General features: G+C 42.5%; 1 protein-coding gene across 2 annotated transcripts in view; it reads right to left on the reverse strand.

Moving 5' to 3' along the window:
* Positions 1-16,378, reverse strand: part of lmbrd1 (LMBR1 domain containing 1) — a 186,090-nt gene that overhangs the window by 90,264 nt on the left and 79,448 nt on the right. For both annotated transcript variants that reach the window (XM_059982288.1, XM_059982289.1), the window contains exon 4: positions 10,737-10,834. In XM_059982288.1, the coding sequence (XP_059838271.1) occupies positions 10,737-10,834 (98 nt within the window). The remainder of the gene's footprint in view (positions 1-10,736; positions 10,835-16,378) is intronic.

Consider the following 16,378-nt stretch of genomic DNA (forward strand, 5'->3'; position numbering starts at 1 on the left):
ATTAAGAATGTAGGTAACTGCAGAAATAACATTCCAAGAGCTCAGATTTTGAGTGAAGGAATGATAGACATTATTTCCTTTTCCAAATAAAAGATTGTTTTCTTCAAATACCCAAAAGAACTCATTCTAATGCATAGGATAATAAAACACTCGTTGGTAACACAATTGATGAGCACTATATTCAATTTTCGCAGAAAGAAACTTTTTTCCAACAGCATGATTACACTACTCAGCTCTCACTAGTTTCACAGTAGCTAAGTTGCACAATTGAGAGGCTGTGACCTGTATGGTGCCACATTGATCAATGTTGGGGCCCCAGCTGTTCACAATTTAAATCAATTATTATGATAGATTATTTGTCTAAACTCGTAAGATACAAAATTAGGTGGCAGCATGGAATATGAAGAGATTACAGATACTTCATGGGGATATAAACAGGTTAAGTAAGTGGGCAAGGAAATGGCAGACGGAGTACAATGGGTTAAAATGTGAAAATTTCAACATTGGTAGAAAAGTATAGAAAGACACCTTTTTTAGTGGGTTGAGTAAAAGGCGTTAATGTTCAGGGGGATCTGGCTGTCCCTGTATGCGAATCACTAAAAGTAAACATCTAGGTACAGTGAACAACTAGGAAAACAAAATAGCTGCCCTTAATTGGAAGAGGACTTGAATACAAGGGCTGAAGCATCTTCTTCTACACAGCAATGTGAGACCAGATCAGGATTATTACGCACAGGTCTATTCTCCCCACCCAAGGGAGGACCTACATGTTTTCTGAAGTGCACTACTAAGTCTCTACATTCAAAACAGGATATTAATATATTAGAAACAGTTTAGTGAAAGTTTACTCAAGTAATAACTCACCTGTGTGGATTACAGGAAGGATGTGATTAAATGCGAAAGGACGTGGAAAAGCTTCACAAGGATGTTGCCTGGGTTGGAGGCTTATGTTTTCAAGAGACAATGAAAAGGGTAAATCTTTGTTTTCTGGAGCAAAGGGGACTGAAGGAGAGGACCACTTACATTGTAGGGGTGTCTAAAACAAGGTTACATAGGTTTAAAGTGAGATGGAAAAATGTTTATAGAGGATTATTTATTCAAAGTAGGTTGACGGCATAGAACCTGATAACCTACCAAATATTGAAAAGACTAGATAGGGTGGATGTGGAAAGGATGTTTCTCAGGTGGGGGTATCCACAACTAGAGGGCACATCTGCAAAATTGAGTGGAAACCTTTTAGAACAGAGATAAGGAGGATTTTTTTTAAACCAGAATGGTGAATCTGTGGAATACTCTGCCACAGGCTGCAGAGGAGGCCAAGTCCATGGGTATATTTAAGGCTGAAGTTGATAGCTTTCTGATTGTTAAGGGCATCAAAAAAAATGTCGAGAAGGTAGGTATATGGGGTTGAGTGGGATCCAGGATCAGCCATGATGGAATGGCGGAGCAGACCTGATGGGCTAAATAGCTTAATTTTGCTCTTATGTCTTATGAATTTGACTGGTAAATTATTCAAATAAAATAAGTTGGCTTCTGGAATGAGCTGTCAGAGAAGGCAGCAGAAGAAGGAACAGTAATAGTATTTAAAATGGATCATGATGGGTACTGGAATGAGCCAGGCACAGAGGGATATGGAATTGATACAGGTAGCTGAGATTTATACAGATCGGCATATCAGTTGACACAGATGTAGTGGGAAAAAGGATCTATTTCTGTGCTGTACATCTCAATTACTAATTTTAGAAAGAATGGCTGGACGGATTAAGTTTGTATTTACTGTAAGAATTAAAGGAGGCTTGATGGAAGCATACAAAATTCAGAGAGGTCTTAGCAAGTACATGTGGAAAAGATATTTCTTGCATGGGAGAACCTAGACAAAAATGTGTAACTGTTTAAAAATGGGAGGTTAAAATACCCATTAAGTCAATTAACATTTGTCACAATGGAATTCGACTTCTTTGAGGGCAGCATGCCCTACAAGACGAGATTCAGCAGATTGGGTCAAAATTCTCAATTTAAAAGAATGGGAAGTAATCCCATTGAACATTAAAACAATTAAGGAACTTATCAGGATTGATGCAGGTTTGATGTTACTAGTTGGGCTGCCTAAATTCCTGAATCTGTCTCAAAATCTTACAATTATGCACAGAGCTAAGAAGAATGGTGACTTTTGGGATTCTTTACCCACTTTGAGCAGCAGCCAAACAGAGAAATCGGAAGCCTGAGAAGACACAGTTCACTCAGGTGGCTTTCAGTAGTTTGGAGCGTTGAGGAGCAGCCAATCAGTGTTCGAGATTGACTTGGAAGAACAAATTAAAGTAAGGCAGGGCCATGCAAAGTAGCTATTGTTATAGTGGCCATCATTGGAGTGGACAGAGTTAGATGGAAATTCTGAGGCTTTTGCTCTTCAAGGCTTCAGTCAGAATACACCTATGAGAAGTGCATCCAGCTGGAACTGGATGAACTGGTTATTTGGGAGGCCGAGAGGATGATGGAGAGGACATATACAGAGGTAGTTACACTCCAGATGCAGGACACAGGAAATTGGGTGAGTCAGGAAGGTTAAACAGCTGGTGCAGAGTTCCTCTGTGGCCATTCCCCTCAACAACAGGTATTCTGTTGGGGGAAGTGGGTGGATGAGCAAGCAGAGGAGTCAAGATGGTCAGGTTTCTGGTACTGTATCTGACTCTGGGACTCAGAAGGGAAGGGGGAGAAGAGGCAAGCCGTGGTGACAGGGGATTCATTAGCTAGGGGAACAGAAAGGAAATTCTGTGGACAAGAACGAAATTCCCGGATACTGGACACCTCAGATCAAGTCCGCAGCATGCTTAAGTGGGAGTGTGAACAGTCAGAGGTTGTGGTCCATGTTGGTACCACTTATATAGGTAGGAAAGATGACGAGGTTCGCTGAGTTCAGGGAGTTAGGCTCTAAGTTAAAGAGCAAAACCTCCACAGTTGTGATCTCATGATTGCTACCTGTGCCACATGCCAGTGAGGCCAGAAATAGGAAGATTATTCAGTTTAGTACATGGCTAAGGAGTTGGTGTAGGAGGGAATGTGTTAAGATTTTTTGGATCATTGAGCTCTCTTCCAGAGAAGGTGGGACCCATACAGGACAGTTTGCACTTGAACTGGCAGGGGACCACAGCAGGAAGAATTACTCGGGCTGCAAAGTGGGGTATAAATTAGAATTGCAGGAGGATGGGAACCAGAGTGCCAAAACAGTTAGTGGAGGGGTTGTGGCGACAGATATTGTTAAATCCTCAGGCAAAGTCAGGAACCAAAAGGCAGAGCATAGTGTGCCTAATGAGCTGAACTCTGTATATTTCAATGCAAGAAGTATTGTAGAAAAGGCAGATGAGCTCAAGGCATGGATGAACACCTGGAATTATGATATTGTAGCCATTAACGAGATGTGGTTGCAGGAGGGGCAGAACTGGCAGCTCAATATTCCGGGGTTCTCTTGTTTTAGACAGAAAGATTAAAGGGGGAGGCTGCTGTTGTCAGTCAGGGAAAATACCATGGCAGTGCTTCATCAGCATAGACTACAGAACTCCTCAAGTGCGGTGCTAAGGGTGGAAATTAGAAACAAAAAGGGGTGACCACGTTAATGGGGCGACATTACAGACCACCCAAGAGTCCAAGGGATTTAGAGGAATAAACTTGCAGAGATTGTAGACTGCTGCAAGAAACCCAAGGTTGTTATAGTATTGACTGGGATTCACATGCTGTAAAATGAATAGATGGGATAGAGTTTGTCAAACATGCTCAGGCAAGTTTCCTTAATCAGTACATAGAAATCCTGTGTGTGATACTTGATCTGCTATTAGGCAATGAGACAGGACAGGTGACAAAAGTTTGTGTAGGTGAACACTTTGCATCTAGTGATCACAGTGTCATTAGTTTAAAATTAAAAATGCAAAAAGATAGGTCTGGTCTGAGATTGGAAAAAAGCCAATTTTGACGTCATCAGAAAGGATCTGGCAAGTGTTGACTGGGACAGGGTGTTTTCTGGCAAAGGTGTACTTGATAAGTGGGAGACCTTCAAAAGTGAAACTTTGAGAACAGAATAAAAGGTAAAAATGAACAGGTGTAGGGAACCTTGATTTTCAAGAGATAATTGAGGCCCTAATTAAGTGAAAAACAGAGGTGGTGCATAGTAAGTACTAGCAGGTAGGAACAAATGGGTGCCTATGGAGTTTAAGAAATACAAGAAATTACCAAAGAAAGAAATCAGAAGGGCTGAAAGAAGGCACGAGGTTGCCCCACCAGACAAGGTGAAAGAGAATCCAAAGAGATCCACTGATGTGTTAGGAGTAAAATGATTGCATGAGACTAAATTGGTCCTCTGAAAGTTCATAATTGTAAAGAGGGTTTCTTCTTTTTGTTAACTAGCAGGAATGCTAATTTACTGATAACGAGAATGGTATTCCTTTGTAAACCAAATGGGGATTAATGTTCTTTCTTCTGAGTCTGTAAGCTTTTGTTGACGGGCTTTTGGGCAGATTGGCGCGAGGGGGTCGAGAGAGAGGACGCAATGCTCTAAGCTGGGCGAGGATCGGACCCCAAAGGGGGGTCCGAGGCCGGGAGATTCTCCGGGGGGGGGGGGGGGGGAATGAAGCTAGATGTGCTTGGTTGACCACTCGGAGGGTCCTGAGCTGTTTGGAGAGTCGAGGAGTTCGGAGGGTCCTGAGCTGCGAGTTGAGGAGTTCGGAGGGGAGCGAATGGTGGCCAGAAGACTTCAGTAATTGAGCTCCAATGGCTGTGCACGAAGTGGTTTGGACTTTGATAAGTTTGGCGCCTTTTCTTTAATTTTCTCTTCATATATACTGTATCGTTATTAATCACTTAGTTATAGTAATCTTTATAAATTGTACTCATTTAATCGCATATGGTGTACTGTCTGTTTTTGGGCGAGGCGGGGACATCACACAGCATCCACACCAGTTGATTACCCAGTTTGGCGGGCGCGAGGTATTAACTCGATTCTCACAGCACCTGCGTGTACGGGTGGGTTGGAGAGTGGCTGGATCTCCTTTTTCCCCTAGACATATACCAGCCTGTGGGTAAGTGTTACATTGTGGGGTGCTCGTCCGGGGTTGATTTCTGTGGAAGCTGTGTGATCACCCTCTTTAAATTGTGTCTGCGGCGAAGAGCTGGTGTGCCTTTGTGGGTGTGCGATTGCTGGTTGTGCCTTTGTGGGTGTGCGATTGCTGGTGCGGTGTGTGTGTTGGGTGGGGTGGTTGCTGTTGGCTGACGAAATGGTGGTGGGACCATGGGTTGTCCGTACTATTTGGAGATTGAGGAGTGACAGGTTGGGATGTTTCAGCAGTGGTGAGCTCCGCCCGGTTATTGGAATAATGTCCAGCCCTAAAGGGGCGGAGGCGTGGGCGGAGCGGACCCCTCAGTTGTTGGGTGAGTGGCAGTGCTTGGCTGAGGAAAAGCGACAGGGACGGGTTGAAAGTTTGAGTAGGCAGGCTGGTAACTTTGTTAGATCTGTCGGGCGCAATTACCTCAAAGTGACCGCTGCCAGTTCTGGGAAAGTGTGGGAAAATGCGTGTGGTTCGACTGGGGGGCTTATCATATCCGTGGCAGGAGATTGGTGGGAAGTTTTTAGGGTATCCCTTTTTGCCTAGGGGGGCAGATAAATTGCTTGTGGCGCCAAGGGGATCTGTCAAGGGGATCAGTTGTTCCGTTGATTCGAGAGGTGTCGGGAAACTTAGAGGAGGCCCAGTGGGGGAACGGCTTGGGGTCTCTGGGGGAGCACGTTCCCAGCAATGTACCAAGGAACTCCCGAAAGGAGCAGACCCTATTCCTGAAGGCTTAGAGGGGCCATGCGCACAGGTGTTGTTACGGATGGATGGAAGTCAAGTTAAAGCCATCCTCGGCACCGGGGCGCCGGTGAAGTTGCTGTACAGTTTGTTTCATAACCGTTATTGGAAGCATTTACCCTTGACAACATTGAGGACACTGGAGATTCGGGGTACCAGTGTCAGTGATTATCCAGACAACGGTTGTTGGTCAGTGAAAATGGAGTTCTTGGAGGCAAATGTGGAGGAGACTGAGGTTCAGGAATCGTTAATGCTGATGTGTCCGGACCCTGTTGAGACGGGCAGCGTTTCTGTTCTAGAGAGAACCAAAATCCTGCTGGTGCGCTTGGGAGCCTGCCCGGAGGAGGCGGGTGAGCGCTGTTTGGAGGCATTGTCGATGCACCCAGGGTTTCGAGCTGCTTGTGCGGACGTGTGTAGCAGCATTGGGCTGATAACGAATTCAAACAAGAGCCAGTGGTGGTACGGCCTGGGGGAAGTATCTGATGGTGAGACCCTCTTCGTGGACGCTGCGAAATACCACAAGGGAGGGGAGTTGACTGCTGAAGACACCTCGGAGAGAGAGAGGTTGCGGCGACTGGCCCCTACAGCCGTGGAAGATGTAGGCAGCGTGTGTATGGATTATATTGCGTTGAAGAGGCGCACTGTCAGTGACCAGAATATGGCCCTGAGGGCCAGAGAGGCGATGGCCTGTCTGAGTGGTGTGAAGTGGTTTAAGGTGCTGGATCTGAGGAGTGGATGTTGCCAGATCCCGATGAGTGGGGCCAACAAGGAGAAGACGGCCGTTATAAATTCCCTAGGAGTCTTCGGGTCCGAAAAGATACCACAGGGCATATCTGGAGCCCTTGCAACCTTCCTGCGGGGCAGGTGGAAGACCATAGGGGATGTGGAGGTGTTTGGAGTTTTGGTGTATGTGGATGATCTATTGGTATTTGGATTTGCCTCAGGAGAATATGAAGTGAGGTCGTTGCAGGAGCAGCTGAGAACTACCGAGTTAAAGTGTTTTCGGGACACGTGCCAGGGCTGGCGAAGGTCGCAGCTCGTGAGAGACTGTCTCTACGGAATCAAGTTTGAAATGAAGACGGAGAGACTGGAGAAAGTGATCTGGAACCATTCGGAAGACTTACAAGTTGGAGAGAATGAAGAAAGTTGTCTGACTGAGGGTAATAGCAAACTGAGAACCCGGAGAGGGGAGTTTGCGGAGGTGAAGAAATTACAGATGAATCTCAGAAGAGAGAAGCGGAAGCTTGAAGGGAACCTGAAGATGACCATCGACAGTTCAAATGAAGTGCAAAACCTGAAAGTTGATCTGGAAGAAGTCATGAGGAAGAAAAAGCTGGAGAGAAGTGCAGTGAATACTGAACAGGAGGCTGAAGAGACTGCGGGAGCAGTGCAGGCCACGTGTTTCCGTTTGGAGAAGATCAAACAGCAGCTACCGATCACAGGAATGAGGAAGAATACAGATTCGATGGATGATGTGCTGGATGTGTGGTACATGCTGCCTTTTGCTGACTTTCCCTCGATTGAGGAAGAGACCTTTGGCCCTTCTCCCATTGAGTCAGGTGTAGCGGGGAGGGTTAGCTGTGTGCAGTGTGGGGCATGAGTGAGAGGTTGAGAGAGGAGTTGGTAGTGGGCCCAAGGTATCCCCAGTTGTGTCCAAGCCTGAAGGGTTTAGGTGAGGGGGTACGGAGGTCTCAGAAGGGTTAGGGAACTCCCAGATAGTTGGCCTAAGTAGCGCCTGAAAAACAGGGCGTGAGGGTTACTGTGTGGGCAGAAGATGTCACTGTTTGTGCTTGGGTTACGGTGTGTTGGCAGGAAAGGTGGCGAGTTATTTAGTAGTCATGAGGACATGACTTTTATTTGGTGGAGGGAGAGTGTAAAGAGGGTTTCTTCTTTTTGTTAACTAGCAGGAATGCTAATTTACAGATAACGAGAATGGTATTCCTTTGTAAACCAAATGGGGATTAATGTTCTTTCTTCTGAGTCTGTAAGCTTTTGTTGACGGGCTTTTGGGCAGATCGGCGCGAGGGGGTCAAGAGAGAGGACGCAATGCTCTAAGCTGGGCGAGGATCGGACCCCAAAGGGGGGTCCGAGGCCGGGAGATTCTCTGAGGAGGGGGGGGGATGAAGCTAGATGTGCTTGGTTGACCACTCAGAGGGTCCTGAGCTGTTTGGAGAGTCGAGGAGTTCGGAGGGTCCTGAGCTGCAAGTCGAGGAGTTCGGAGGGGAGCGAATGGTGGCCAGAAGACTTCAGTAATTGAGCTCCAACGGCTGTGCACGAAGTGGTTTGGACTTTGATAAGTTTGGCGCCTTTTCTTTAATTTTCTCTTCATATATACTGTATCGTTATTAATCACTTAGTTATAGTAATCTTTATAAATTGTACTCATTTAATCGCATATAGTGTACTATCTGTTTTTGGGTGAGGCGGGGACATCACATAGCATCCACACCAGTTGATTACCCAGTTTGGCGGGCGCGAGGTATTAACTCGATTCTCACAGCACCTGCGTGTACGGGTGGGTTGGAGAGTGGCTGGATCTCCTTTTTCCCCTAGACATATACCAGCCTGTGGGTAAGTGTTACATAATGATAATCCATGTGTGGAGCCAAAAGTTATTCGGGATGTCTTAAATTTTTTGCATCTGCATTTACTTAGGAGACGAACACAGTCTATAGAAGTGAGGTAAACAGCATCAACTTTATGGACCCTATACAAATTACAGGAGAAGAGGTGTTTACTGTTCTGATAAATCCCGAGGGCCTGACAAGATATTCCCCTGGACCCTGCAAAAGGCAAGTTTAGAAATTGCCAGGGTCCAAGCAGATATATTTAAATCATCCTTAGTGACAGGTGAGCAGATACAGGTGTCCCCCGTTTTTTGAATGTTCGCTTTAAGACAATTCGGTGTTACGAAAGACCTACATTAGTACCTGTTTTCATTAACCAAAGAGGATTTTCACTTTTACGAAAAAAAAAGACGCCCGCTTTATACGTGTATTTATCCTGAGAAAGACTACAATGACCGTGAAACCTTGTGCGGGCAGTTGTTTGCGCATGCGTGTACGTGCCGATTTTTTTTCTCTCTAAATCCATTTTGGCTCGCTGACTTCCCGATTTTGATAAGTGAAACTACACCGTATATACAATATTTCTACTTTATATAGGGTGTATAATTATTATATAATTCCTGCTTTTACTATATGTTAGTGTTATTTTAAGTTTTATGTGTTATTTGGTATGATTTGATAGGTTATTTTTTGGGTCTGGGAACGCTCAAAAATTTTTCCCATTTAAACTAATGGTAATTGCTTCTTCACTTTACGACATTTTGGTTTACAAACTGTTTCATAGGAACGCTCTACTTTCGGATTGCGGGGGGAAACCTGTATATTTAAATCATCCATAGTAACTCGTGAGGTATCAGAGAATTGTCAATGTTGGCTCCAAAAATAAACCAGGAAATTATAGGCCGGTGAGCCTGACTTCAGTAGTGGGAAGGTCATTAGAAGGTATTCTGAGGGAGCATATATTTTAGTTTTACATAGAGATGAACTGATCTACATGCAATTTAGCAAGGCCTTTAACAAGGTCACATATGGGAGATTAGTCAAGGCGGCTCAGTTACTCGGCATTCAACATGAGGTAGCAAATTCGATTAGACTTTGGCTTTGTGGGAGGAAGTGGTCATAGATGGTTGCCTCTCTGACTGGAAGAATGGAACTAGTGGATCTACATCCACTGGAAAAATGGGCTGTAAAATGGCTGATCGAATTTAATGCAGACAAGTGCAAGGTGTTGCACTTCAGTTGGATCAACCAGGTTAGGTCCGTGAATGGTGGGGTACTGAAGAATGCGGTAAAACAAAGGGATTGGAAATATCAATACATAATTGGTTGAAAATGGCATCACAGGTAGATAGGCTGTAAAGAAACTTCTGGAATATTGGCTTTCATAAATCAAAGTACTGAGTGCAGAAGATGGGATGTTATGTTGCCATTGTATGAGACATTAGTGAGGCTTAAATTGGAGTATTGTGTGCAGTTTTGGTCACCAACTGACAGGAAAGATGTAAGTAAGTTTGAAAGAGCGCAAGGATAAGTTTGAAAATTTACAAGGACGTTACTAGGTCTGGAATTATGAACCCGAATTATACGGAAAGATTGAATAATTTAGAGTGCAGAAGATTGAGAGATTTCTTAGAGGTATACAAAATTATGAGGGTTTAAATAGGGTAAATGCAAGCACATGGTCCCGGTGCAGGTCGATGGGAGTAGGGAGTTTCAATGGTTTGGCACAGATCACATGGACTGTACGGCCTGTTTCTGTGCTATAGTTTTCTATGTCTCTGTGCTTAAGAGATGAGCTTATTCCAGAAAGATTTTATATTATGAAAACCAAAAGATACCAGTTTATGCCAGAATGAAGCCTGTTGGGTAAAAGATTAACCGAAAGATGGCAAAAGGAATCTTTGAATGTCAAGCAGAAGTAGAAAGGTGAACTATGATTTTATATTATGGTAAAGTTGATCCCAGAGAGCCTATTCCTCTTGTTTTGTACAATAACTCCATTCACTCACACATTGACTTAATATCCAATCATTCCTTCATCTAGCAAATATCAAACAAACCATTTTCAAGTTGGAATTTTGAAGAGTGATCCACATTTTACTATATTTTTGAATGGAAAATTGTTCCTCAGTTTTCTTAAATGGCTTGGATTGACACCAGGTGATTGCTCCAGTTTTGGCTTTATCAACAAAAAGAAATCTTTCTCATTGTCGACCCTATAGCACATTACAAAGCTTAAATCTTTAATCTAACTATCCGTAATTATTTATATTCCACAGAATGGTAGTCTAGTACTGATGACACCATGTACAATTCATAAGTAATTAGGAAGACTTACTGCGCATTTGTTAGGTTCAACATCCTCCTTCTCTTCATAGTAAAAGTAAACAAATGGAATCCACAGGAAGACACAGAAAAGGATGATGGAGTACAAGGCTGTAATGAGAAACAAGATACAAAATAACTTCAGATAAACTGTAAAAAAAATTATTTGCATGTTACAGGGGCTACTTTCTGAATGTCACACAAATATTAGATAGCAATTAATCCAGTTCAGATTTTTATAAAACAGATTCCATTGATACTGCTTGAGCAAAATGCCAAAGACACAATTTTTCTCAATTAATAGGCACCACAAGACACTTGACTCAGTGGCACAATCAATAATTTCACCTTCCTTTTTGCCCATTTAACTGTTTTTAAATAGGAGTCATTCAGCATGAAAAGGCACTTTGACCTATTGAGTCCACACCTACCATTAAGAATGCATTTACACTGATCTTGTACTAATCCTGACTAAAAAGATTTCAAATATGCCGCAGAAAAAAAACTGATTTTAATATGCTGATTAAAAATGAAATTTAAAGAAAAAAAACAGGATCAGAGGGATAGACTCTGGAATCCACTACATAGAACAATGTGGAAATTGCACCTTTGAAAGGGAACTAGATCGACATTAGAGATAATGATTTTCAGAGATATGGAATAAGAGCATGAGAATGGGACTGACAAGAATGCTCTGCCAATAGCTACTCTGTAATAATTCATTCAGTCACCACACAGGTTCTGTCCACTCCTGCATCACTCCAACCCGCAGCTTCCCCACCCCACATGGATTTAATACTGTCTCTGAGTTCCTTCCAACCAGCTTCCACAATATACTTCCACAACCTTCTCCACAACATTTCGTTTGTGAACTATGTTCTCCACAATTATGGAGAACGCTGAAAAAATTCCACTGAATACAACACAATAAATTCTGTGTACAGTTGAATGTATGGAGCAGGCTAACAAGTCAATGTGAAGACTTGTCATTGGTATTTAGCTACATGGATGATACCAATGCAAGAAAACATGTAGTACAACTATCTACAGCAAAATGCTAATTTAAAAAATAAGTCATTTTGAACACAGAGTTTATCACCTTAGAGACCTAGAATCTGAAAATGCATACTGAAGTCACTTAAAAGTACCTAATTTGCATATTTTGATAATGCATCCATAAACACCTTAAAATTTTGCATGGCGAGTTGAATTTACAAATTAATTATGGGCAGGCATCAAAAAAAATTTTGTGTCCAAAGTCCCTCCAGTGATCAAAGCATATAATACAGATAGAATCCTCAAAATTAGGTTTAATATCACGGGCATATGTCGTGAAATTTGTCAACTTCACAGCAGCAATACAATCTATTACACGATAATATAGGAAAAAAAGTAAATCAATTACAGTGTTTATGTATATTAAACAGATAAATTTAAAAAGTGCAAAAACAGAAATAATATTTTAAAAAAGTGAATTACTGTTCATGGATTCAATGTCAATTTAGGAATCGGATGGCAGAGGAGAAGAAGCTGTTCCTGCATTACTGAGTTTGTGCTTCCAAGCTTCAGTACCTCTTTACTGACACTAACAATGAGATGAGGGGTGATGGAGGTCCTTAATGATGGATGCAGCCCTTCTGAGACAACACTTCTTGAGGATGTCTTGGATACTATGGAGGCTATAACCCAAGATGGAGATGACTTATTTTAAAACTTTCTGTAGCTTTGTTCGATCCTGTGCAGTAGCCACCCCCCACCTCATAGCAAACAGTGATGCAGCCTGTCAGAATGCTATCCACAGTACATCTGTATAAGTTTGAATGTCTTAGGTGACAAAACAAATCTCCTTAAAATACAGTTGCCGTTTTGCCTTCTTTATAGCTGCATTGATATATTGGGACCAGGTTAGATCCTCAGAGATCTTGAGCACCAGGAACCTGAAATTACTCAGTCTCCACTTCTAATCCCTCAATGAGGTTTGGTTCATATCCCCTCGTCTTACTCTTCTGAATAGGCTCTTTGGGTTTACTGACATTGAATGCAAGGTTATTGCTTCAACACCTCTCAACTAGCTGGTATATCTTGTTCCTGTATGCCCTCTCATCTCCATCTGAAAATCTATCAGCAATGGTAGTATCCTCAGCAAATGTGCAGATGACATTTGAGTTAAACCAAACCACACAGTCACAGGTATAGAGAGAGTGGAGCAGTGGGGTTAGCATACGTCCTTTAGGTGCACCAGTGCTGATCAGCAGCGAGGAGGAGATATTACCAATATGCACAGATTGTGGTCTTCCGATTAGGAGGTCGAGGATTTAATTGCAGAGGGAGGTACAGAGGTCCAGGTTCTGTCGCTCATCGATCAGAACTGGGGGAATTATGGTATTAAATACTGAGCCATAGTCAATGAACAGCATCTTAACCATATAACCTTGTAACAACTACAGCACGGAAACAGGCCATCTTGGCCCTTCTAGTCCATGCTGAACGCTTACTCTCACCTAGTCCCACAGACCCGCACTCAGCCCATAACCCTCCATTCCTTTTCTGTTCATATACCTATCCAATTTTACTTCAAATGACAATACCGAATCTGCCTCTACCACTTCTACTGGAAGCTCATTCCACACAGCTACCACTCTCTGAGTAAAGAAATTCCCCCTCGTGTTACCCTTAAACTTTTGCCCTCTCTCAACTCATGTCCTCTTGTTTGAATCTCCCCAACTCTCAATGGAAAAAGCCTATTCACGTCAACTCTATCTATCCCACTCATAATTTTAAATACCTCTATCAAGTCCCCCCTCAACTTTCTACGCTCCAAAGAATAAAGACCTAACTTGTTCAACCTTTCCCTGTAACTTAGGTGCTGAAACCCAGGTAACATTCTAGTAAATCTTCTCTGTACTATCTCTATTTTGTTGACATCTTTCCTATAATTCAGTGATCAGAACTGTACACAATACTCCAAATTCGGCCTTACCAATGCCTTGTACAATTTTAACATTACATCCCAACTCCTACACTCAATGCTCTGATTTATAAAGGTCAACATATCAAAAGCTTTCTTCACCACCCTATCCACATGAGATTCCACCTTCAAGGAACTATGCACCATTATTCCTAGATCACTCTGTTCTACTGCATTCTTCAATGCCCTACCATTTACCATGTATGTCCTATTTGGATTATTCCTAACAAAATGTAGCACCTCACACTTATCAGCATTAAACTCCATCTGCCATCGTTCAGCCCACTCTTCTAACTGGCCTAAATCTCTCTGCAAACTTTGAAAACCTACTTCATTATCCACAATGCCACCTACCTTTGTATCATCTGCATACTCATTAATCCAATTTACCACCCCATCATCCAGATCATTATATATGACAAACAACATTGGACCCAATACAGATCTCTGAGGCACACCACTAGTCACCAGCCTCCAATCTGACAAACAGTTAACCACCACTACTCTCTGACATCTCCCATCCAGCCACTGTTGAATCCATTTTACTACTTCATTATTAATACCTAAAAATCGAACCTTCCTAACTAACCTTCCATGCAGAACCTTGTCAAAGGCCTTACTGAAGTCCATATAGACAACATCCACTGCTTTACCCTCATCAACTTTCCTCGTAACCTCTTCAAAAAAATTCAATAAGATTTGTCAAATATGACCTTCCACGTACAAATCCATGTTGACTGTTCCTAATCAGACCCCGTCTATCCAGATAATTATATATACCATCTTTAAGAATACTTTCCATTAATTTACCCACCACTGACATCAAACTGACAGACCTATAATTGCTAGGTTTACTCTGAGAACCCTTTTTAAACAATGGAACCACATGAGCAATACACCAATCCTCCAGCACCATCCCCGTTTCTAATGACATTTGAAATATTTCTGTCAGAGCCCCTGCTATTTCTACACTAACCTCCCTCATGGTCCTAGGGAATATCCTGTCAGGACCCAGAGATTTATCCACTTTTATAGTCCTTAAAAGCGCCAGTACTTCCTCCACTTTGTCAGTTTCCATAACTTCTCTACTCATTTCCCTTACCTTACACAATTCAATATCCTTCTCCTTAGTGAATACCAAAGAAAATAAATTGTTCAAAATCTCCCCCATCTATTTCGGCTCCACAAATAGCTGTCCACTCTGATTCTCTAAGGGACCAATTTTATCCCTCACTATCCTGTTGCTATTAATATAACTGTAGAAATCCTTTGGATTTATTTTCACCTTACTTGCCAAACAACCTTGTATCTTCTTTTAGCTTTTCTAATTTCTTTCTTAAGATTCTTCTTACATTCTTCGAGCACCTCATTTACTCCATGCTGCCTACATTAATTGTAGATCTCCCTCTTTTTATGAACCAAGTTTCCAATATCGCTTGAAAACCATGGCTCTCTCAAACTTTTAACCTTTCCTTTCAACGTAACAGGACCATAAAGATTCTGTACCCTCAAAATTTCACTTTTAAATGACCTCAATTTCTCTATTACATCCTTCCCATAAAACAAACTGTCCCAATCCACTCCTTCTAAATCCTTTTGCATCTCCTCAAAGTTAGCCTTTCTTCAATCAAAAATCTCAACCCTGGGTCCAGTCCAATCCTTCTCCAAAGTTATAGTGAAACTAATGGCAGTGTGATCACTGGACCCGAAGTGCTCCCCAACACACACCTCCGTCATCTGACCTATCTCATTCCCTAACAGAAGATCCAATGCTGCCCCTTCTCTAATTGGTACCTCTATGTATTGCTGCAAAAAACTATCCAAACCAAACCATCCATCCATCCATCCCTTTTACAGTATGGGTTTCCCAGTCTATGTGTGGAAAATTAAAATCTCCCACAATCACAACCCTGTGCTTACTACAAATATCTGTTATCTCCTTGCAAATTTGCTTCTCCAATTCTCGCTCCCCATTAGGTGGTCTATAATACATCCCTATCAGTGTTACTACACCTTTCCCATTCCTCAATTCCACCCAAATAGCCTCTCTAGACGAGCCCTCTAATCTATCCTGCCAGAGCACAGCTGTAATATTTTCTCTGACAAGCAATGCAACACTTCCCCCTCTTGTCATTCCGATTCTATCACACCTGAAGCAACAAAATCCAGGAATATTTAGTTGCCAATCACAACCCTCCTGCAACCATGTTTCACTAACAGCTACAACACATTTCCATGTATCAATCCATGTTCTAAATTCATCCACCTTACAATGCTCCTAGCATTAAAATAAATGCATGTAAGAAATTCTCCACCTCTTCTCTCTGTTTATCTCTAACAGTACAAAGAACTTTACTGTCTTTTTCTTCCTTCTCCCAGACATCTGTTCCTACACTCTGGTTCCCCTCCCCCCTTGTATCTAGTTTAAATCCACTGGAGCCTCTCTAGCAAACCTACCTGCAAGAAATATTTGTCCCCCTCCAGTTCAGATGTAAATCGTCCCGCCGGATAAGGTCCCACCTTCCCCAGAAAACTGTCCAATTATCTATAAATCTGAGGCCCTCCCTCCTGCACCATGTCTTCAGCCACGTGTTGATCTGCACTATCTTTCTATTTCTAAACCCACCTGCACGTGGCACTGGTAGCAATCTTGAGATTGCTGTCCTGGAGGTCCTGTCCTTTAACTT

The sequence above is a fragment of the Hypanus sabinus genome, chromosome 10 (genome assembly GCF_030144855.1).
Source record: "Hypanus sabinus isolate sHypSab1 chromosome 10, sHypSab1.hap1, whole genome shotgun sequence".
In the NCBI taxonomy this organism is placed as follows: domain Eukaryota; kingdom Metazoa; phylum Chordata; class Chondrichthyes; order Myliobatiformes; family Dasyatidae; genus Hypanus; species Hypanus sabinus.